The sequence below is a fragment of the Ranitomeya imitator genome, chromosome 1 (assembly GCF_032444005.1).
Source record: "Ranitomeya imitator isolate aRanImi1 chromosome 1, aRanImi1.pri, whole genome shotgun sequence".
Lineage (NCBI taxonomy): Eukaryota > Metazoa > Chordata > Amphibia > Anura > Dendrobatidae > Ranitomeya > Ranitomeya imitator.
In genome coordinates, this window is record NC_091282.1 from 443,239,027 (window position 1) to 443,265,031 (window position 26,005).

The following is a 26,005-nucleotide window of genomic DNA, read 5'->3' on the forward strand; positions in this document are numbered from 1 at the left end:
GCTGTGGCAGTGTCATTGCTTGGGCATGCATGGCTGCCAGTGGCACTGGGTCACTAGTGTTTATGGATGATGTGACACAGGACAGAAGCAGCCAAATGAATTCTGAGGTATTCAGAGACATCCTGTGTGCTCAGATCCAGCCAAATGCAGCAAAACTGATTGGTCGTCGTTTCATACTACAGATGGACAATGACCCAAAACATAAAGCCAAAGCAACCCAGGAGTTTATTAAAGCAAAGAAGTGGAATATTCTTCAATGGCCAAGTCAGTCACCTGATCTAAACCCAATTGAGCATGCATTTCACTTGTTAAAGACTAAACTTCAGACAGAAAGGCCCACAAACAAACAGCAACTGAAAACCACCGCAGTGAAGGCCTGGCAGAGCATCAATAAGGAAGAAACACAGCGTCTGGTGATGTCCATGAGTTCAAGACTTCAGGCAGTCATTGCCAACAAAGGGTTTTCAACCAAGTGCTAAAAATGAACATTGTATTTAAAATTATTGAATCTGTCCAATTACTTTTGGTCCCTTTAAAAACAGGGTGGCACATGTTAAGGAGCTGGAACTCCTAAACCCTTCATCCAATTTTAATGTGGGTACCCTCAAATGAAAGCTGAAAGTCTGAACTTCAACTGCATCTGAATTGTTTTGTTTAAAATTCATTGTGGTAATGTCTATAACCAAAATTAGAAAAATTTTGTCTCTGTCCAAATATATATGGACCTAACTGTATGTGTCCATCAGTAGGCACAAAAGCAAGTACATCAGCTGCCGTGTGGCCCATACACATTACATGGCCTGTGGATTCAGATTGCTCATGTGTATGGGATCCTTTAGGCCAAGCATAAATGTTGTAGACTTTCAGTGATTCACAACAACATTTGCTGCAGATACGCAAAGGATGCAGTCAATGACAAATCCACTTCTCGTCTGCAATGACATGGTACCATTTGAATGGGGGAGATAGAGGGCTTAAATCTTTTCTAAAATAACTGAAGCTAGTTTGGAAGAAAGTACCGTTTTGTTCCTCCTCTCCTTGTCGCTTTCTCTTCTTTGTGAAGCCATCAGCCTGTTTTTTGTTTTTCATTGCAAACTGTTTAACACCAGCTTTGCCTCCTGCATGGTCAGGCTTCTTCTTTCCCTTTTCATACTTCATGGGTTTACGGTTCCCCCTTGGGCTCTGTTCTGTGTTTTTTCCATGTTTTTGGGAGCCAAGTACTATTAAGAGAAAGCAAACGTTTAAATAACAAAATAGTGTAAATAATAATCATAATAATGCTATTAATGAGAATGACAAATGTGTAGGGCTTCCACTCGGTCAAGGCATGCACCTAGGCTGGGTGGAAGAGTCATATTATGGATGTACGAGTTCATAGAGATATCAGAGAGTGGTTATCTATAATATAACGGTAGGAGCGTCACGCTGTCCGAAGCCTTTATAGACTGTGCAAGCGCGACGCTCCTAGCGTTAGATTATAGACACAGTGGGGCGTGGCCTAGCAGGCGATGTGAACAGACGTGCAACAGAGCTCTCCCGCTTCATTATCTCTGTATTAACCCCTTAGAGGCGCCGCCGAGCGCAAATCATACTCTCAGGAGTGCACATAGTCTCGGGGAGCGAGGTGTGACCCGAAGGAACGGAATCTTATCTGAGGATGACACGCAGGAGACAGAAGGAGCTGACAGCTGCGGGAAGCTCACAGGCCCAAGATGGCGCTGAGACTGCAGAGGAGGCGGCGAGGGCAAGCGCTGCTTATCAGAGGAAGATGGATGTGATTGCTAAGTTGGAGCGATTTGCCAGGTCAGAGGAGGCTGTAAATCTACAGTCAGAGGCTGGAAGTGTGGAGTCTGGAGCAGCTGGTGCCCCCGGAGATCAGCAGGAAGGAGGGGCTCAGCTACAGTGCAGTGGGTCAGACCAGGGATCTCCTACAAGGGCCGCAGGAGCTGTTCTGCCTGCACAGTCTGACATGCCAGAAATGGAGGAGCCGACTCTGAAGGACATATTTTCAGTGGTGATGTACTGTAAGTCTGCCCTGGGGGCTCTAAACCTACGAGCGGATGAATTAAAGGGAGAGATGGTCGCTTTAAACTCTGCTATGCGTAAAGTTGAAAAGAGAGTGGAAGAGGTGGAAGAAAGGGTTGGGAGTGCAGAAGATCGGATTGGTGAATTGTTAAACAGGGAAAAAAAGTATATTCAACGTATTGCTGATCTGGAGTTTAAGACTGATGACCTTGAAAACCGATCCCGCAGGAACAACCTAAGGATTGTGGGGGTCCCAGAAAAGGCGGAAGGGAGCAACCCCACGGCTTATATTGAGGCATGGCTAAAAAACGCTGTGGGTGGAGATGGCCTTACTAAGATGTTTGCCGTTGAAAGAGCGCACCGTGTGCCCACCAGACCCCTCCCCCCCGGCTCGGCCCCAAGAGTTATCTTGGCTAAAATTCTGAACTATCAGGACCGAGACATTTTGTTGAGGAAAGCCAGGAATTGTGATGAGCTGACCATTGATGGTAATCGGGTCTCCCTTTATCCGGATTACTCTGCGGCGGTCCAAAAGCTTCGGATGAAGTTTGGAGAGGTCAAGAGGAGGTTGCGAGACTTAGATGTCCGTTATTCAATGATTTACCCAGCAAAATTAAGGGTGGTGGCTCTGGATCGGGTGCATTTTTTCCAAAATCCAGAGGAGGCGTCACAATGGCTGGATCTCAATACTAAGCATGTCAAAACGGGGCAGACCCGCTGAAACTGATTTAAGTGCTACTGAGGCAATTGTTAACCCTTCACTGTTATGTTTGGTTTGATAGTTAACTGGTACTTATACTGTGACTTTATGGTATATTGATATCATCAGGTTGTGTTCGGCGGCGCAACGAAATTTGCATTTTGGCTATGGTGGGCGGGGGAGCTGAAGGAACGCAGAGTTTTTATCGTTAGGCTGTGAAACAGCGTTCCCAGATCTCAAATTGAGAGGGAGAGTTTATTTTGATATTCTAAGAGTAGAGAGGAGTTGGGTGGGCTTAAAGAGAGGGGAGAGATAGAGAGTTATTTCAGTTGGGAATTGGGGATGGGGGGGGGGGGGGAGGAGGGAGGGGGTGGGAGTTGGGGTTGAGACCTTAGGGAGCTTGAACTCATTCATTGTTTCTATAAGCTATAATGGGTGGGGAGGTTAAAATCCTAAGTTGGAATGTTAGGGGCCTTGCAAATGCTACTAAAAGAACAGCTATTTTCCAATATGTACTGAAACAGAGGCCTTCAGTGATATGTCTGCAGGAAACTCACCTAGTGAAGGAAAAGGTTGCTATTCTACAGAAGAGATGGGTGAGAAAGGCGTATCACTCAACGTTCTCAAATTATGCCAGAGGTGTGTCAATTTTGATACACGTTAGTGTTCCGTTTGAAGAGATTGAGGTAACCACCGATAAAGACGGCCAATTTGTGTTTTTAGTATGCAAGATATTTAACAGGTTAATTTGTATTGTGTCAATTTATATTCCACCACCATATTCCAAGAAAAAGATACAGGAGATTCTGGAAATTACGGGTAGGTGGGATGGGGTGCCCCTCCTTATAGTGGGGGATGTGAACAATATATCTAATGATCACTGGGACAAGGGTAGACATGCAGAGTTGAGAAGTGAAGGGAACTCTACTCCTTTTGGAAATTATCTAAGAGAAATAGGATGGATAGATTTGTGGCGGGTGCGTAATCCTAGGACATATGCCTACTCATGTTATTCAGCAACATACGGATCTTTATCTCGCATTGATGTGGCTTTGGGAAATGGGGGGGTGAATAATCTAATACATGAGGTGGAGTATAGGCCTAGAGTAATATCGGACCATAGCCCAGTACTGGTCTCTGTACAAATGACTGGGAAGAGTGGTCTGACGGGGTTGGGATGGAAATTTCACCCCTCCTGGCTACAGTATTTGGATATGGAACAGGTGGGAACTGAACTCGGGGAGTTTTTCAGGATAAATGAAGGGAGTGCGGGGAATCTTGTAGTGTGGGACACCATGAAGGCATACCTGAGAGGAATTTTATTCCGGGACATCTCGAGACATAAAACTAAGTCTAAAATTCAAGACAATGCAGTGATGGAGGAACTGAGGGTGGCGGAAGAGACACTGGCCTCTCAGAATTCAAGAGAAGCACAACTTCGTATGAGGGCGGCTCAGGTAGCGGTCGATGAACTCCATATGCGTAGGGCAGATAGGTTGAGAGCCTTTCAAAAGGAAACATTTTATTCTGAGGGAGAGAAGGTAGGACATTTGCTCTCGGTGGTGGTTTCTGCGCAGCGGGATTCTTCACATGTATACTCCATAAGAACAGAGGAAGGTAAAACGGTTACTCAGGGGGGGGAAATTTTAGACGTTTTTCGGAGATTTTATAGTAAATTATATTCCTCTAGGGTGGATAAAAGTCCTGAGGAAATGAATAGATATCTGAAAGAGGTTGACTTACCCAGACTAGGTAGAGAGGAAAGGGAGTGGATGGATAGACCGCTTGGGGAGGAAGAATTGAAGGCGGCTTTGGCGAATATGGCGGGGGGCAAGGCTCCGGGGACGGACGGTATCCCAGTAGAGGTTTATAAAATTCTTAATGCAGAGTTAATGCCCAAATTGGAGCGAGTGTTCTCTGAGTCGTTGGAGAGGGGAGTGCTGCCCCCATCAATGAGAGAGGCCATCGTGGTGGTTATTCCTAAAGCTGATAAAGATCCTCAACAGCCGGAGTCGTATAGACCAATTTCACTTCTAACGGCTGACATAAAGATTTTGGCGAAGGCCCTGGCGAACAGGCTGACCCAAGTGATCGATAAATTGATTCACCCAGACCAGTCTGGCTTTATGCCCAATAAATCCACGGCAATTAACTTGAGAAGGCTATTTTTAAATATGCAAATTCCTGCAGACAATGCCGGAAAAAGAGTTGTGGTGTCTTTAGATGCCCACAAGGCCTTTGATTGTGTGGAGTGGAGTTACTTGTGGTCGGTACTGGATCGCCTGGGGTTTGGTCCAAAATTCATCTCCTGGGTTAAGTTGCTGTACTCGTTCCCAATGGCAAAAATTAGAGTTAATAATAATTTGTCAGAGAGTTTCCCGCTGTTTAGGGGTACCAGACAGGGGTGTCCGCTGTCCCCGTTGCTCTTCGCTCTGGCCGTGGAGCCGTTAGCGGCTAAAATAAGAGGTGCTCAGGAGGTTAGAGGTTACATCTATGGTAGGAGGGAAGACAAAATTGCATTATATGCTGACGATATTTTGTTGTTCCTGGAGGATTCTGAAAGGTCCCTGTGCAATGCGGTTGCTTTGATTGAGGAGTTTGGTCGGTTTTCGGGTCTCACAATAAACTGGGATAAGTCTTGTATGTTGTTGATTGAGGGGGACAGTATGGGCAGTGGAGAGAGGGCGATAACCACAAAATTAAAGATTGTTCAAAAATTCAAATATTTGGGTATTCAGATTGCTCTTCCTCTAACTACCTTTGAGGAACTGAATTTAAGTCCATTAATGCAGAAAATTCGTACCAAGATTGCGGCATGGAACAAATTACATTTATCGGTGGTTGGTAGGGTGAACCTCTTAAAGATGATTGTAATGCCACAGTTGTTGTACGTGCTACATAAAGGTACCTTCACACATAACGATATTGTTAACGATATCGTTGCTATTTGTGACGTAGCAACGATATCGTTAATGAAATCGTTATGTGTGACAGCGACCAACGATCAGGCCCCTGCTGGGAGATCGTTGGTCGCTGAATAAAGTCCAGAACTTTATTTCGTCGCTGGACTCCTGCTGACATCGCTGGATTGGCGTGTGTGACACCGATCCAGCGATGTCTTCACTGGTAACCAGGGTAAACATCGGGTAACTAAGCGCAGGGCCGCGCTTAGTAACCCGATGTTTACCCTGGTTACCATGCTAAAAGTAAAAAAAAACAAACACTACATACTTACCTACAGCTGTCTGTCCTCCAGCGCTGTGCTCTGCTCTCCTCCTGTACTGGCTGTGAGCCGGAAAGCAGAGCGGTGACGTCACCGCTCTGCTTTCCGGCTCCCAGACAGTACAGGAGGAGTGCAGAGAAGCAGAGCGCAGCGCTGGAGGACAGACGGCTGTAGGTAAGTATCTAGTGTTTGTTTTTTTTTACTTTTAGCATGGTAACCAGGGTAAACATCGGGTTACTAAGCGCGGCCCTGCGCTTAGTTACCCGATGTTTACCCTGGTTACCGGCATCGTTGGTCGCTGGAGAGCGGTCTGTGTGACAGCTCTCCAGCGACCAAACAGCGACGCTGCAGCGATCCGGATCGTTGTCGGTATCGCTGCAGCGTCGCTCAATGTGAAGGGGCCTTAACTCTCCCATTTGGATTACACAATGCAGATTCCGTAAGATTAGGTCTTTGTTTGGGGAATTAATATGGGGAGGAAAGAGTCCTAGGTTTAAACAGGAGATACTTCAGAGGGCCAAAACAGAGGGGGGTCTTGCACTTCCTAATCCATGGCTATACTTCTTAGCAGCACAGTGTCAACATCTCAAAGGATGGGGGGAGGAGGCAGGGAGTGTGCAAATACCTAATAGCTTGAGGTTCTTACTACAGGCAGACGTTTTGAGTGACAGTTTGGAGGGAGGACAATTCAAAAAAATGGGTTCACAGGGGTGCACTATCAAATTAATTCACAGAGTATGGGAAAAAGTCAAACTCATTAGGGAAGTGAGTGGGTTCACCAGATTCTCGCCTATTTGGGACAACATTTATCTACCGGAATTTAGGCAGAGGGAGGGTTTTCACTTTTGGTCTGCAGCAGGTATTAAATGGCTGGGGCAGCTGATAAGTCAGGGCAGACTTAAAACATTTGAGGAGTTGCAGGAAGAATTTCAGTTGCCACGGTCTGAATTGTTCCAGTATAATCGTATCTCTCATGCTTATCAGGCACAGAATAAAAGGGGAGCCATAGTGGTACAGATTGATCTCATGATCGACTATATCCTTAAGAATAGCTGCACGAAGGGGGCGATTTCAGAAATATATGGGTTTCTACTTTTTTCTTTCCTGGAAAAATATCCCATCCGAGCCAAAGGGAAATGGGAAGCTGAATTGGGAATAATTGACAATGATAGATGGGAGTCGGTCCTAGAATATGTGCCCAAGATATCAATGAGTGAACCAGGCAGGCTATCACAGTTATTCGTAATCCATAGGGCCTATAGAACCCCTGACAGGTTGTTCAAGGCTGGGCTTAGGCAGAACTCGGACTGCCCTCGGTGCTCACAATCCCAGGCGGGGATATTGCATATGATGTGGCAGTGCCCTAGACTGTCCTCCTTCTGGATAGTTGTTTTAAATCGTATTGAACTGGTGTATGGATGTTCTGTCCCTAGGGTTCCACTGACTTGCATATTGGGATATGTGGAGGAAATTGTTACGGACAACATGTTTAAAATAGCTATTGCACGATTGTTATTCATTGCTAGGAAATTGATCGCCAAATTTTGGATTAGAGAGGAACCTCCAACAAGAAGAGACTTTCTTAAGCAAGCGGAGCATATACTTACTTTGGAGAAAAGTATCTACACCAAAAGGAATAAGCTGGACATCTTCCACAAGCTGTGGCAACCGTGGATGGACTTGAATTAGGATGATAAATGAGAATATAGGGAACCTAGTATTCAATGGAAATATAACGGATGTTTATTCAAATGGTTGTATGATGATGGGAAGTGGGGTGGCTCTGGCTGAGGTCTCGGGTTGGGCAGGGTGGGGGGGCTCTGGGTCGGGGGGGAAAAAGTTATCTGTAAATGTTTAATGAAACATTGCCATGAGAAATATTCTGATTGTTTATTCTTTGCGGATAATAAAAATCTATCTGATAAAAAAAGATTATAGACACAGTGTCCGTATTCAAGAAAAAAATGGCGCTGGAAAGCGCAGACAGCGCTGGCGCCGAAATCTGTGTCACAATCCCGCCCATATCACTTAGTTTCCACCCCCACAGTGTCTACACGCCCCCAGATTCCGGTCCATAAATGTCCCCCTGCTCCCGGAATCAGGGGGCGTGGGGACACGGTGGACACGATCCCGCCTTTATGACGTTGCAACAGATCATGCAACAGCAATTACTTACGCCCCGATTCCGGCGCATTAATGTCCCCCTGCTCCCGGAATCGGCGCCTGCGCAGTCTGCGCTTTCCAGCGCCATTTTCTTGAATACATACTACAGTGTCTTCCAGAAAATGGCACCGGAAAGTGTGGACTGCGCATGCGCCGATTCCAGGAGCAGGGGGACATTTATGAGCCGGAATCAGGGGGCGTGGGGACACTGTGGACACGATCCCTCCCTCATGACGTTGTGGCAGTTCATGCCACAGAAATTACTTACTTAGGCCCCCTGATTCCAGGGCATGCATGTCCCCCTGCTCCCGGTATCGGCGCCTGAGCAGTCCGCGCTTTCTGGCACCATTTTCTTGGATACTGTAGTGTGTCTTCAAGAAAATGGCGCCAGAAAGCACGGACTGCGCAGGCGCCGATTCAGGGAGCAGGGGGACATTTATGGGCTGGAATCAAGGACCGTGGGGACACGATCCCGCCCGCATAATGTTACTTACATACATCTGAAGAGACACTGCTGCGCGGACTGCGCAGGCGCCGATTACTGCGTCACAATCCCACCCTCTCATGATGTCGTGGCATTTCCTCCCACATTAATGATTTCGTTACAGATATCAGGAGCATGTGTTAGAATATCTACACTATACAATACGTCAGCAAAGCTACCAAGTAACTTTCTAAAGAATATATAACACACGTCTGTGGAGCAAGGCAGCCACTTTCGACTCAATACCGCCAGAGTGTCTGTTGCCATCACTGATTAAAAGGGGGCGCAGGATGGGAGCAGCACATGAGAGGATGGGGACCATATACCAATATAAATGCCCGCCACCCGGGCATAGAACAGGTTCAATAGCTAGTCCCTTAATATACCTGGAAAACATAGGCTAGTAATAAAACCAGTGTTATGGTAGATAAATTCTTGCAAACAGTATACCATTGATTAGTCTATGAGAACAGTTTCCTCTATGTCTCATCACAGATCAGGCAAAGGAGGGGATAGTAGATCTACTGGGAACACCCTTCATTCATGAGGCCTAAGAGACTCATTTAGAAATCCTGTGCAAAAACTCCCATTGGAATTGATCTAGAATACCCAGACTATTTTATTGTCTTCAAGTGTTTTGGATAGAAGCCATATTGCCCCAGTTGACATTGACCACCTTTTCTGGGTTGCTGCATACTTCTAAACATTAACACAAAAAGTATCAAAGAAAAAATAGAAATTATTGGCAATTATCAAGACACTCGAAAGAGTGGTTCTGCAGGTGGGGACCACAGACCACATCTCAGTACCAATGCTTTCTGGCTGATGTTTTGGTCACTTTTGAATGTTGGTTGTGCTTTCACACTCGTGGTAGCATGAGACGGACTCTACAACCCACACAAGTGGCTCAGGTAGTGCAGCTCATCCAGGATGGCACATCAATGCGAGCTGTGGCAAGAAGGTTTGCTGTGTCTGTCAGCGAAGTGTCCAGAGGCTGGAGGCACTACCAGGAGACAGGCCAGTACACCAGGAGACGTGGAGGTGGCTGTAGGAGGGCAACAACCCAGCAGCAGGACTGCTACCTCCGCCTTTGAGCAAGGAGGAAAGAGGAGAAGCACTGCCAGAGCCCTGCAAAATGACCTCCAGCAGGCCAAAAATGTGCATGTGTCTGCACAAACGGTTAGAAACCGACTCCATGAGGATGATCTGAGTGCCCGACGTGCACAGATGGGGACTGTGCTCACAGGACGCTTGGCATTTGCCACAGAACACCAGGATTGGCAAATTCGCCACTGGCGCCCTGTGCTCTTCACAGATGAAAGCAGGTTCACACTGAGCACATGTGACAGACAAGACAGAGTCTGGAGACGCCATGGAGAGCGATCCGCTGCCTGCAACATCCTTCAGAATGACAGGTTTGGCAGTGGGTCAGTAATGATGTAGGGTGGCATTTCTTTGGAGGGCCGCACAGCCCTCCATGTGCTCGTCAGAGATAGCCTGACTGCCATTAGTTACCGAGAGGAGATCCTCAGACCCCTTGTGGGAACATATGCTGGTGCGGTTGGCCCTGGGTTCCTCTTAATGCAGGACAATGCCAGACCTCATGTGGCTGAAGTGTGGCAGCAGTTCCTGCAAGATGAAGGGATTGAAGCTATGGACTGGCCCGCTCGTTCCCCAGACCTGAATCAGATTGAACACATCTGAGACATCATATCTCGCACCATCCACCAACGTCACGTTGCACCACAGGAGTTGCACTGTCCAGGAGTTGGCAGATGCTTTAGTCCAGGTCTGGGAGGAGATCCCTCAGGAGACCATCCGCCACCTCATCAGGAGCATGCCCAGGTGTTGTAGGGAGGTCATACAGGCACGTGGAGGCCACACACACTACTGTGCATCATTTCCTTGTCTTGAGGCATTTCCACTGAAGTTGGATAAGCCTGTAACTTCATTTTCAATTTTGAGTTGAGCATCATTCCAACTCCAGACCTCCGTGGGATATTAGTTGTGATTTACGTTGATCATTTTTAGGTTTTATTGTTCTCAACACATTCCACTATGTAATAAATAAAGATTTACACTGGAATATTTCATTCAGTCATATCTAGGATGTGGGATTTTAGTGTTCCCTTTATTTTTTTGAGCAGTGTACTTTAAGCACTTATTACAATTTTGGTGAGGAAAGCAATATATCTTGGTACCGTGTTAGCCAGTAGATAGAAAAATATTTAGAATTGAGAGTCCTCAGTGGTTGATACCTTTTAATGGCTAACTGAAAAGAGGGCAATAAATTGCAAGCTTTCGAGACTACATACGTCTCTTCCTCAGGCAATTTTGGTGAGGAAAGCAGCATTTAAAGGGAACCTATGTGCCCAAGTCCCTATTCACATGTTTTTGATCATGTGATCTGCAGTGTTCTTCAAGGCAGAATTTGTGCCCAATATATTTTATAGAGGAATTCAGAGGTTCCTTTTGTGTAGACCGATTGTTTGTAGGCAGTTTGGTCCAATTTACAAACCAAAATGAAAAAAAGGAAGGAGGTAATTTTTTCTTCCCCTTATTCCAAGAGCCATAACTTTTCTCATTGACATATCAAGGGGTATGTATGAGGGCTTGCTTTTGGTGGAATGAGTTGCACTCATGAACCACCATACCCAACTGTTTGGGGGTTTTTTTCGTCTGGAAATTGTTTTTTGAACCCCCCCGGCCAAGTCCCTGCTTTCGATGTTCAAATTGATTCGTGGAGCTTACCTTTCCTATTTGATAATTGCTGTACTAGCAAAATGTTGCCTTCGGAACCTGTCACCCCATATACCTTATCTTTGACTCAGTGGAAATAGGAAGCTTAAAGGGGTTGTCCAGCCTTAGGCTACAAGTCTGTGACTCCTCACAGTGCGCATACTGCGTCATGCGACAGCGAGTAGGCAATTTGCATACTTCCAGCCACATTCCTACTAGACATGTCTGGCCTCACACAATACACTTGCAATGAGCAAGGCTACGCACGTCTAGTCGACACGTGATCACATATATGCAAATCGGATGCACACCTTCACTGCACTGTAATAATATGGCTGCTGATGGGAACCCCAAAGGGCCAAAATGGTTTCATTATGGAACAGGAAGGTGCTGAAACTGTGTAAAATGTGTGATGTATCATTATATTATCAATACATATAAACTTAACCCTGTATATGGCCATTGCCTCAAAGATGTAGATCCTTTGAGGCAATGACCAAATACAATAGGCAATGTGTATGGTTTCACCCTAGTGGAACAAGTATGAAGTATACTGTCTATAAAAGATTGTAAAAAATGGTGGCGCAAAGTGTCACCGTTATTAATATTCCAGCAGCACTACCAACAAACTTCCACTTTAAGTCTGTCAAAATGAATACAAAACACATAAATATGTATATATACGTAAGTAATATATACCGCCTACCGCTACCGCCTCACCAACACCGGAGCTACCGCCTCACCAACACCGGAGCTCCTGCAACCCTCAACCTACTGTCTCCTTCCCCATAATCCTGTAGAATGTAAGCCCGCAAGGGCAGGGTCCTCGCCCCTCTGTATCAGTCCGTCATTGTTAGTTTGTTTACTGTATGTGATATTTGTAACTTGTATGTAACCCCTTCTCATGTACAGCACCATGGAATCAATGGTGCTATATAAATAAATAATAATAATAATATATACAGGTATGCGCTAGGAAAATAACGGAGGAGGGTAAAAGGGAGATAAAATATAATAAAAGCCAAAATTGCCTTATTGAAGAAAATGTCCCGATATAGATTTTAATCAAAATGGCCAGATGGCCGCTGGCAGAATGACAATGTGTTGACCTAGCAGAGCAAAAAAAGGTGCAACAACACTTCGGAGCACTTAGGGGTAGTTCCTACTTGTACCACCGGATGAGAATCTTGAGCGCTCTTGCTGTAAGAGAAGTCCCTCGGCGGACACAAATAGTCTAGACGAGTGGCTGCCCCGGCCGGCGGCAAGCCACAAACAGCTGATCTCCGGGTGGGGACGGGGATCCTGCAGAGACCGACGCCGCGTGTCTTGGCGGCGGTACGTACCAACGGTGCGCAGGACCTGAGTGACGTGGTAAGTCACGTGACCGTAACCCCCGGTGATCGAGTAAGTGAGTACGGAGTGCAACTGGGGCCAAACAACCGACGCGTTTCGGTGACGCCTGTCTCCTTCCTCAGGGTTGGTCCCTGCCCCGTACTCATAGTTCTATATATAGCTGCTTATCCTGTGAGCTTGTTCATTGAAAGCCAAAAAGTTCAGCACCCATGTTTAATCCTCTTGGTGCGATAGTATCCAGAAGAAAAATCCATTTGGTCTCTGCACGAGACATTGCCTTAATAAAATCGCCACCTCTCCAATGGTGATATACCACCGCAATGCCCGTTACTTTCATCCCTTGTACTGTTCCGCCATGATGTTCCACAAAATGTTGGGAGAGTGGATGACCCATAAATTTCTTTTTAACATTACGGATGTGCTCATTTATCCTGATTTTTAATGGTCTCTTTGTTCTCCCCACATAAAATTTTCCGCATGGACATTCTATAGTATAAATTACCCCAGTGGTGGAGCATGTAATACAGTCCCTGATTTGAAATATCCTATTTCCTTTTTTAATGTCAGTACATTTTGACATAATAGTTTCCTTGCATGCTATACATTTACGGCATGGAAAAAAACCTTTTAGTTTCGCATATGTAAGGGACGTCTGTACCAGGGGTAATTTATTTTGAACTGTGGGAGCAATCAAATTTCCTAGATTCTGACCTTTTTTAAAAACAAAGCGCAGTTGATTGCTAATACTGTCTCCCAATATTTTGTCGTTTTTTAAAATATGCCAGTGTTTACTGACTATTTTGCGGAAAAAATACGAGTTGGAATTATATTTAGTGATAATGGGGATGGATTCCAGAGTGGCTTTGGGGCGGGATTGATCAATTCCTGTCTGGGTTTACTAGTGGCCTTCTTTTTAGATTCCTCACGCATTGTTATTTTGTAGCCTTTTTCCAGGAACTTTCTAGTAAGAATACAAAACAATACAAAATAACAATCTTACGTATATATACACATATTTATGTATGAAGTATACTGTGTTTTGATATGCCAGTCCTTTATTCTCTCGTGTCTCCCTTTTCCTCATAGTTTGTAAGCTTGCGAGCAGGGCCCTCACTCCTCCTGGTATCTGTTTTGAACTGTATTTCTGTTATGCTGTAATGTCTATTGTCTGTACAAGTCCCCTCTATAATTTGTAAAGCGCTGCGGAATATGTTGGCGCTATATAAATAAAATTATTATTAATATCATCATCATCATCATCATCATCATCATCATCATCATCATCATCATCATCATGTGATATGCTGGAAAGCAGGGAAAAATTCAAAAGTGTGGCAACACAGCAAAACAAAACAAAAAAAAAAAAAAGAACAATTCTGTAATTGTTTCTAGATTTTTTTTTTTTTTTATTCACAGTGATCATTTTTTGTAAAAAATAACTTGGCAATATGATTCTCCAGGTCAGTACAATTATGGAGATACCAACATCCAGAGATGTTAAAAAAAAAAAAAAAAAAAAGCATGCGATGACATTTTCTGAGGACCGTAAAATTTTAAACTTTTGAGATATGGAGCTGTGCGGGGGCTTATTTTGTGTGCCCGGGGCCGATGTTTTAATTAGAACATTTTGGGGTAGATACGATGTTTTGATTACAATTACTTGTGCTGTTGCAGCAGCAGAAAAACTACAATTCTGGCGTTTTGATTTATTTTCTCGTAACGCCGTTTACCAGTCGGATTAATTTGTTTTATATTTTGATAGATAGGATTTTTACGAACACAACGATATCAAATGTGTGTAGTTTTTTTTATTTCTTGATTTTTGTATTCATCAGTCCCCTTAGGGGACTTAAACCTACGATCGTCAGATTGTTTATACTATATAAAGCAATGCCACAGTATTGCTGTACATAGCAAAAGTCACGGTCTTCTATGAACGCCAGCCACAAGTTGGCTTTCACCGGAGTACCGTCATGACAGGCACAGTGGTGTTCGGCAGACCCCCAGCAGTCATGGTAACCCATTGGCACCCTGCATTCACGTCACTGGAGTGCTGATGGCGCTTAGAGTGACGCGCCCCCCCCCCCCCCGCCAACCGCTGTTGGTAGAGGCAGATGATGGCTGATTATCACTGTGATCATCTGCCAGAGAAGATGTGGGTTTGGCTAGCAAGCCTGCAACAAAGTCAAGGAGGTGGTATATGATGTCCTAAGTACGTCATATGGTCTTATGGCTTCCAGTACCATCTATATGCTGATGACACTCAGATCTACCTCTCTGGCCCAGATGTCACCTCTCCGCTCTCCAGAATCCCAGAGTGTCTATCAGCCATATCCTCCTCCTTCTCCTCTCGCTTCCTCAAGCTCAATGTAGACAAATCTGAACTTATTATCTTTCCTCCATCTCACATATCTTCCCTACCTGATCTATCTATCAAAATAAATGAAATCACAACTTCCCCTGTCCCCAAAATCTGCTGCCTCGGAGTAACCCTGGAATCTGCCCGTTCCTTCAAACCGCACATCCAAGCTCTCGCCACCTCCTGTCGCCTCCAGCTCAAAAATATTTTTAGAATCCATCCTTTCCTCAACCGTCACTCTACCAAAATGCTTGTGCATGCCCTCATCATCTCCTGCCTCGACTACTGCAACATCCTCCTCTGTGGCCTACCTTCTAACATTCTCGCACCCCTCCAGTCCATCCTTAACTCTGCTGCCCGAATAATTAATCTCTCTTCTTGCTACACTCCTGCTTCACCTCTTTGCAAATCCCTTCATTGGCTCCCAATTTCCCAGCGTATCAAGTTTAAACTACTAACACTGACCTACAAAGCCATCCATAACCTTTCTCCTCCATATCTTTCCTCACATAATCTCCGGTCCTCCCAAGATCTCCTTCTGTCCTCCATGCTTATTCGCTCCTCACCCAATCGCCACCAAGACTTCTCCCGAATATCCCCCATTCTCTGGAATTCTGTACCCCAACACATCCGGTTATCCGCCACAAATGGATCCTTCAAAAGAAACCTGAAAACCCACCTCTTCAAAGAAAATACAGCCTGTAACGATCACACGGCCACCTCAACACCATCGGAGATACTGCAACCCTCGACATACTGTCTCCTTCCCCACCATCCTGTAGAATATAAGCCTGCAAGGGCAGGGTCCTCTCCCCTCTGTATCAGTCTGTCATTCTTAGTTTTGTTTACTGTAAGTGATATTTGTATTTTTATGTTACCCCTTCTCATGTACAGCACCATGGAATTAATGGTGCTATATAAATAATGTCAGTAAGGGGTTAAAAGAAAATGAATGGAGGCGTGATAGGGCCTAAATTAAGATATTGACCATGACTACAGTTACCTTTTTTCTTGAAGGCATCGCTCTTGGGAGATTTCTGCTGAGGCTTCAGTTTTGTTTTTATCTGTTTTTTACCTTTCCCTTCCATACTGAAAGTTCTATAAGAGAAAACAAAAAGGAGAGGACTATAATATTTGCCCTTTATTGACAGATGCAATAACTAGGATGGTAATCGAGTAATGCGATAGGGCATGTTATAAACTGCGCATCTGATGCTTATTTTCCAACAAACATTTGTGCCCAAAAAGTATACAGTACCTGTTAGGCCGGGTACACACGATCCGGAAGTAGCAGCACTTTGGACAGAGTGTATGTTCACTGCTTCCAAAGATCTGCCGTCTATTGAACGCAGGTGATTCCGCATGTGATCACTGAACCGTGATCGGTACATTCTATTCTAGCGTCTCCATAAGAGAAATTGACATGCTGTGGTCTGGAAAGACACGCCGGGTGTCAGTCTCAGTGGGCGAATAGTGGGCACAGAATTTCTGGAAATACCATCCACTGTGCTGTAACATCTGACGCTGCAAAAGTATGCAGCGTCAAACCCAAAGCAACCCCGGATGATGTGCACATACCCTTAGGTATATGAGATGACAAATTTACTCCACGTGTTGCTGAAAATTCCTGAGCGGAGATTGACATGTGGTGCATATTTTAAAATTGTGCACAATTCATTGTGAATCTCACCCTCTGCATCTGCAGCAAAACCAGTATGCAAAGCACAGACTATGCTGCAGATACGATGCTGAAAATTCTGTAGGAAATCTCTGCCACAGCTGCTGCAGGGAAAAAATACATTCAGTGAAAGACTGGAAAGTGAAGCTTCACCATAGAGGGGGCTTCCCAAGTGATAAAGATACAGCATATCACTACAGGACCAGTGGGCGTCTTGACCCCCAGCAATCCCGGGAGCAAACAGATACAGCATTTAAAGGGGTTGTGCAGTCCCTAGACAACCGCTTTATACATGAAGTAGTTTGCCCTTTACAATACAGCTGCCATATACACACCTCCTGAACAGCACTGTTAGGCTATGATCACATGTGGCGATTTTTTGTTTGTTTTTTTTTAAAGTTGTGTTTTACAGTACCAGCAAAGTCAGTGAGATTTCAGAAATCTCATGCACACACGTTCGTTTTATTTTCCTGGCTGATTTGGAAAGCTGCTACGTGTCACTTTCAGCGTTTTTTCTCCCATAGAAAGCAATGAGTAAGTGCAAAAAACACAGGTATCAGGTTTTGCTGCATTTTTGGTGCAAAAACTTAAGGAAGTTGCTTCATTATTGGGGCACTAAAACTTTACCAGTATGCACAAGAGACAATAAAAATGCAGCTTCTTCACTGCCAATAGATCAGGTGTGAACACAGCCTTATAGCTCTCCAGTGACACTGCTATGCCATAGGAGCACTGCAATCAGTGGCCACTATTGGGCTGCTGCGCGCTCACGTTTTCCCAACACTCATCTGAGGCTACGTTCACATTTGCGTTGTGCGCCGCTGCGTCGGTGACGCAACGCACAACGCAAATAAAAACGCACCAAAACGCACGTTAAAACGCTGCGTTTTGCGACGCATGCGTCCTTTTTTACTGAAATTTCGACGCAAAAAAAATGCAACTTGTTGCGTTTTCTTTGCCCGACGCTTGCGGCAAAAAAAACGCATGCGTCGCACAACGCATGTCCATGCGCCCCCCATGTTAAATATAGGGGTGCATGACGCATGCGTTGACGCTGCGTTTCCCGACGCTGCGTCGGGAAACGCTAATGTGAACGTAGCCTAAGGGAAGTGAGAGCTCCGCAGCCCAGTATCGGCCACCAAGTCACTGCTATCGGCTCCCCCAATACATATATGAAATGACCATCGGATCGTGCGGACGTTGGTGGGCTTGGCAGACTCATCTAGTGTGCAGGGGCCCTATGCAGCGATGCATTGCCAGCTATGTACTGAGCAGGGAACTGCAGCGAGGACCCAGCTATCTGAATGGGCCCTGCAAAGCAAGGTGGCGAGGAGCGCCGTGCAGGGAAAAAGGGGGAGGTGACAACCCAGCTATGTAACAGGGGGGCATCTTTCGAAGACAACAGGGGTACACTCAACCTTGCACATACAGGGGGGGGGGCGCACACACATACACACCACCCTGCACATACGGGGGGCGTGCGTGCGCGCGCACACACCACCCTGCCCATACGGGGGGCGTGCGCACACACACACCACCCTGCCCATACGGGGGGCGTGCGCACACACACACCACCCTGCCCATACGGGGGGCGTGCGCGCGCACACACCACCCTGCCCATACGGGGGGCGTGCGCGCACACACACCACCCTGCCCATACGGGGGGCGTGCGCACACACACACCACCCTGCCCATACGGGGGGCGTGCGCGCGCACACACCACCCTGCCCATACGGGGGGCGTGCGCGCACACACACACACCACCACCCTGCCCATACGGGGGGGCGCACGCACAACGCACCACCCTGCACATACGGGGGGGCACACACCCCACCCTGCACATACGGGGGGGCACACACCCCACCCTGCACGCCCCCCATGGTCCACATTTCCCATAATAATCACAATGACCAGAGTGCACACTAGAAAGCTCCTTCCTTCCGATCTGCCCGTGCTCCCCAGCACGGCGGTGTGTGCACAGCTCTCCTCTGTATGCGCACTGCCATGGCTATAAGCATGTCTATGGGAGCACATACATCCCGGGAAGGCAGTGCCCTCAGAGCTCGGCATGTGCGCAGCGAGACACAATGCGAGCGGCCACCACTAGGGCTTCCCCCGGTTGTATCACTCACCGGTCGTAGACGTCGCTCCCCGTTCTTATACAATCTCTTCACGTACCAAACTATACCCACGTGTGGCCGAGACGCCAATTAACCACACAGCGCATGCGTGAGGTCCGCGGCTTACGTCGACGTAAAAGGTCATCAAGAGAGACTGCGCACTGTGTTAACGTTGAAATAAAGCTTGTTGAAACCCGATGAACGCCGCGCAACCATGTTGTTTGTGGGTTAGGTCCTATGCGCTCGCAATGCATGATGGGTATATGCATGAACGGTAGATGACCAGCGATGTTAGCTTCCCCTTATGTTACTTGTTTTATTATTGGTGTTTTTCATTAAACTTTAATTCCTTTTTTATGTAAAAACAATTATATATTTTTTTTAATACAATTCTTAGTTGTGCTAAATTCATTATAGTACAAGAGATGTGGAGCTGAGAGGCATGTACTTACCAGGGCTGCCAGCAGGTGGCAGTGTATCATGTCTGAGCAAAAAAACTATTTGTCACCTTTTCAGCTAGTTCTCAAGCTTTTGCTATGTGCACACGTTGCGGATTTGCCTCTGGAATTTTTTGTGCGTATTCTGCATCTCTTGGCAGAAAACGCAGGTGTGGATTTCCTGCCTTTTTACCACTGCGGATTTCTATAATGGAATGGGTACAAAAACGTTGCAGATCCGCACAAAAGAAGTGACATGCTACTTCTTTTAATCCACAGCGTTTCCGCATTGAATTTTCCGCACCATTTTAGCACAGCGGTTTTTTTTCCATTGATTTACATTGTACTGTAAATCACTTGCAGATCTGCAGCATTTCTGCATGGAAAAAACACTGCGGATCCGCAGGAAATCCTAACTTGGGGCACTCAGGGCTGATTTTAGAAAACATGGGGCCCTGGGCAAAAGTTGAAAGTTGGGCCCCAAATGCTCACATATTGCACCATCACACAGAAACATTTCTGCTGTATTTACATGGGCTGAGTTCAGGCTGTTAAATGTGCTTGATCAACAATAATGAAGTCGTTCGGCGCTTGTTTCCCGGCCTTTTTACTGCGGCTGAGGAAGAAAGAATAATGGGGACAGATAGTTCTCGATACAGTATAATGCAGGTCCCATATAGTATAATGCATTCCCCATGATATACAGTATAATGCAGGTCCCATATAGTATAATGCATTCCCCATGATATACAGTATAATGCAGGTCTCATATAGTATAATGCACTCCCCATGATATACAGTATAATGCAGGTCCCATATAGTATAATGCATTCCCCATGATATACAGTATAATGCAGGTCTCATATAGTATAATGCACTCCCCATGGTATACAGTATAATGCAGGTCCCATATAGTATAATGCATTCCCCATGATATACAGTATAATGCAGGTCCCATATAGTATAATGCACTCCCCATGATATACAGTATAATGCAGGTCCCATATAGTATAATGCACTCCCCATGATATACAGTATAATGCAGGTCCCATATAGTATAATGCACTCCCCATGGTATACAGTATAATGCAGGTCCCATATAGTATAATGCACTCCCCATGATATACAGTATAATGCAGGTCCCATATAGTATAATGCACTCCCCATGATATACAGTATAATGCAGGTCCCATATAGTATAATGCACTCCCCATGGTATACAGTATAATGCAGGTCTCATATAGTATAATGCACTCCCCATGGTATACAGTATAATGCAGGTCCCATATAGTATAATGCATTCCCCATGATATACAGTATAATGCAGGTCTCATATAGTATAATGCACTCCCCATGGTATACAGTATAATGCAGGTCCCATATAGTATAATGCACTCCCCATGATATACAGTATAATGCAGGTCCCATATAGTATAATGCACTCCCCATGATATACAGTATAATGCAGGTCCCATATAGTATAATGCACTCCCCATGGTATACAGTATAATGCAGGTCCCATATAGTATAATGCACTCCCCATGATATACAGTATAATGCAGGTCCCATATAGTATAATGCACTCCCCATGATATACAGTATAATGCAGGTCCCATATAGTATAATGCACTCCCCATGGTATACAGTATAATGCAGGTCCCATATAGTATAATGCACTCCCCATGATATACAGTATAATGCAGGTCCCATATAGTATAATGCACTCCCCATGGTATACAGTATAATGCAGGTCCCATATAGTATAATGCATTCCCCATGATATACAGTATAATGCAGGTCCCATATAGTATAATGCACTCCCCATGGTATACAGTATAATGCAGGTCCCATATAGTATAATGCACTCCCCATGGTATACAGTATAATGCAGGTCCCATATAGTATAATGCATTCCCCATGATATACAGTATAATGCAGGTCCCATATAGTATAATGCATTCCCCATGATATACAGTATAATGCAGGTCCCATATAGTATAATGCATTCCCCATGATATACAGTATAATGCAGGTCTCATATAGTATAATGCACTCCCCATGATATACAGTATAATGCAGGTCCCATATAGTATAATGCACTCCCCATGATATACAGTATAATGCAGGTCTCATATAGTATAATGCACTCCCCATGATATACAGTATAATGCAGGTCCCATATAGTATAATGCACTCCCCATGATATACAGTATAATGCAGGTCTCATATAGTATAATGCACTCCCCATGATATACAGTATAATGCAGGTCCCATATAGTATAATGCACTCCCCATGATATACAGTATAATGCAGGTCCCATATAGTATAATGCACTCCCCATGATATACAGTATAATGCAGGTCCCATATAGTATAATGCATTCCCCATGATATACAGTATAATGCAGGTCCCATATAGTATAATGCACTCCCCATGATATACAGTATAATGCAGGTCCCATATAGTATAATGCACTCCCCATGATATACAGTATAATGCAGGTCTCATATAGTATAATGCACTCCCCATGATATACAGTATAATGCAGGTCCCATATAGTATAATGCACTCCCCATGATATACAGTATAATGCAGGTCCCATATAGTATAATGCACTCCCCATGATATACAGTATAATGCAGGTCCCATATAGTATAATGCACTCCCCATGGTATACAGTATAATGCAGGTCCCATATAGTATAATGCACTCCCCATGGTATACAGTATAATGCAGGTCCCATATAGTATAATGCACTCCCCATGGTATACAGTATAATGCAGGTCCCATATAGTATAATGCACTCCCCATCATATACAGTATAATGCAGGTCCCATATAGTATAATGCACTCCCCATGATATACAGTATAATGCAGGTCTCATATAGTATAATGCACTCCCCATGATATACAGTATAATGCAGGTCCCATATAGTATAATGCACTCCCCATGATATACAGTATAATGCAGGTCCCATATAGTATAATGCACTCCCCATGATATACAGTATAATGCAGGTCCCATATAGTATAATGCATTCCCCATGATATACAGTATAATGCAGGTCCCATATAGTATAATGCACTCCCCATGATATACAGTATAATGCAGGTCCCATATAGTATAATGCACTCCCCATGATATACAGTATAATGCAGGTCTCATATAGTATAATGCACTCCCCATGATATACAGTATAATGCAGGTCCCATATAGTATAATGCACTCCCCATGATATACAGTATAATGCAGGTCCCATATAGTATAATGCACTCCCCATGATATACAGTATAATGCAGGTCCCATATAGTATAATGCACTCCCCATGGTATACAGTATAATGCAGGTCCCATATAGTATAATGCACTCCCCATGGTATACAGTATAATGCAGGTCCCATATAGTATAATGCACTCCCCATGGTATACAGTATAATGCAGGTCCCATATAGTATAATGCACTCCCCATCATATACAGTATAATGCAGGTCCCATATAGTATAATGCACTCCCCATGATATACAGTATAATGCAGGTCCCATATAGTATAATGCACTCCCCATGATATACAGTATAATGCAGGTCCCATATAGTATAATGCACTCCCCATGATATACAGTATAATGCAGGTCTCATATAGTATAATGCACTCCCCATGATATACAGTATAATGCAGGTCCCATATAGTATAATGCACTCCCCATGATATACAGTATAATGCAGGTCCCATATAGTATAATGCACTCCCCATGATATACAGTATAATGCAGGTCCCATATAGTATAATGCACTCCCCATGGTATACAGTATAATGCAGGTCCCATATAGTATAATGCACTCCCCATGGTATACAGTATAATGCAGGTCCCATATAGTATAATGCACTCCCCATGGTATACAGTATAATGCAGGTCCCATATAGTATAATGCACTCCCCATCATATACAGTATAATGCAGGTCCCATATAGTATAATGCACTCCCCATGATATACAGTATAATGCAGGTCCCATATAGTATAATGCACTCCCCATGATATACAGTATAATGCAGGTCCCATATAGTATAATGCACTCCCCATGATATACAGTATAATGCAGGTCCCATATAGTATAATGCACTCCCCATGATATACAGTATAATGCAGGTCCCATATAGTATAATGCACTCCCCATGATATACAGTATAATGCATGCAGGTCCCATATAGTATAATGCACTCCCCATGATATACAGTATAATGCAGGTCCCATATAGTATAATGCACTCCCCATGATATACAGTATAATGCAGGTCCCATATAGTATAATGCACTGCCCATGATATACAGTATAATGCAGGTCCCATATAGTATAATGCACTCCCCATGATATACAGTATAATGCAGGTCCCATATAGTATAATGCACTTTCCATGGTATACAGTATAATGCAGGTCCCATATAGTATAATGCACTCCCCATAGTATACAGTATAATGCAGGTCCCATATAGTATAATGCACTACCCATGGTATACAGTATAATGCAGGTCCCATATAGTATAATGCACTCCCCATGGTCCTTGATAGAATATACTGCAGCCCCCCTCAAGAGTATAATGTAGTCACCGCATAGAGTATAATGCAGCCCCCTCAGAGTATAATGCAGCCCCCCTCAGTGTATAATGCAGCTCCCTTAGTGTGTAATGCATCCGCCTCAGAGTATAATGTTGCCCCCACTCAGAGTATAATTTAGCCCCCCTGAGTATAATGCAGACCCCTCAGAGTATAATGCAGCTCTCAGAGTACAATGCAGCCCCACACACACAGTATAACATAGTCCCCTCATAGAATTAGAAGGTCAAAAGATACGCTGAGTAGTTGACACAGGGTCACAGTGTACTATCATGCCCTTGGAGTTCTTCCAAAGGCATTTTGGGCACATGATGGAGCCGGAAAATGGAAGCGTCATCAGACTGACGGCTTCCAATAAATGTGAGATGGACATACAGGGAATAGTCTGGATGCGAGTACGGCAGTTCGAGCAGGACCTTGGCAAGAAGGGGATCGTGCTCGTAGACCATCCATCCCAGAGAGGATTAGATATGACCCTGGGCATGAAAATGCTCAGGGATCTGGACCACCACCTCTATGCCAAAGAAGGGCCTAAATATTGGCAGTGGGCCACCATACACCGGCTCATAAAATTCTGCAGCAGATGGTGAGGAGCTGCAGCCTGCAAAAGAGCCCCATGTGCGACCAGGCCGTTGGAGAGATGAGAGTGCCGCCTAAGACCTCAGTGAAAATCCCACCATGGCAGGAGCAGATACTGATGTTGCCGGTGGGAGCAGGATGCCGTATGTGTGGACTGGAGGTCCTGATTGAGCCCGTCGCTCAGGAGGGGATGATGAACAGACCACTGGTAGCCAGGGCCCTCATCACTGAGAAGAACGGGTGCATGCCCATACATTGTATCAATGTTCTGCGATTTGACTTCCTGAAGGAACCCTGCTAGCCGAAGTCTGTGTGTACAGCAATTTGACTTCCTGGAGGAACCCTGCTCGCCGAAGTCTATGTGTACAGCGATTTGACTTCCTGGAGGAACCCTGCTGGCCGAAGTCTATGTGTTCAATGGAAAAGTATTGCCTAGAAGAGGCTTCACGTTGCAGCCAGATAGGTGGTCGGCCTGGACTTATGCCATAGATCAAGCAAAGACAGACTCCAACCATGGAGTGGAATTGGCTGGCGATCATGGATCTGATGAGGGTGAACAGCCGGACCTTGACCTAAGGACAACAAAAGCTTCTTGATGAAACTTTGTGGGAAATTCAGGAGGTGTTCACAAGGCATGGTGAGGACCTTCGGGTGTGCTACCACTATTGAACATGAAATCCCTACCGGCGATGCCGCCCTAATCCGAGAGAGGCACTGGCAAATCCCGCCGAACATCTACCAAGAGGTGAAAGACATGGCATCCAGCATGTTGGAGAATCAGGTGATTCAAGAGAGTCAGTCCTTGGGCTGCTCCAGTGGTGTTCTGTCCTCACTAGCTGAGGCAGGCTCATACGTAGCTATACAGTCAGCTAAACCGCTATACCGGGGTCCAATAAGGAGACTGTGGTTGAGTCTGTGCTTTATTAAACGTAGTGGTATATTGATGCGGTGAAACTATGAACAATGATATACATAGAATCAGTGCATGGCATAGAACAGATACATAATACACATGATATACATTATGCATAACATTTAGAAAGCTAGTGACTAAACTGGGAGTACAACTGGTTAAACTAAGCTAATATAGAGCAGGAATATCTATATGAAGCATAAAGACATACCGGCAATGCAATCGCAAGGGGGATGAAGTGAAGCGTCTTTCCTTGAAGGCAAACTGAAGAAAGTGAAAGGAAAAATGGAGGGAAATGGAGGCTGAGCTACCATAATGCATTGCAAAGGAGGAGGAGAATCAGACATGGATAATACAAAAACAAGATTGAACTGCCAACATAACTCTGACCGCTAGAGGGAGCCAAAGCATCACAGATGAATAAAGGTATGAATATATCAATACTGTATACTGAGGAAACTGCAATTATGCAAGCAAATATTCAGGGTAACAATATTAGATGGCGGAGACAGAACAAGTGGTCTTGGTGCAAAAGAAGGACGTGTCTCTCCGGTTCTGTGTGGATTACCGAAAGCTGAATGACCAGACCTTCCGTGATGCCTATCCTCTTCCACGAATAG

General features: G+C 44.9%; 1 protein-coding gene across 1 annotated transcript in view; it reads right to left on the minus strand.

Annotated features, from left to right (window-relative positions):
* The window catches only part of PUM3 (pumilio RNA binding family member 3), a 172,054-nt gene extending 153,083 nt beyond the window's left edge, over window positions 1-18,971 (minus strand). The window contains exons 1-3 of the mRNA XM_069764098.1: window positions 18,857-18,971; window positions 16,050-16,144; window positions 1,020-1,220 (exon numbers count right to left, since the gene is read on the minus strand). Coding sequence (XP_069620199.1) covers window positions 1,020-1,220; window positions 16,050-16,134 — 286 coding nt within the window. The 5' untranslated portion in view covers window positions 16,135-16,144; window positions 18,857-18,971. The remainder of the gene's footprint in view (window positions 1-1,019; window positions 1,221-16,049; window positions 16,145-18,856) is intronic.
* Between the last annotated feature and the right edge of the window lie 7,034 nt (window positions 18,972-26,005).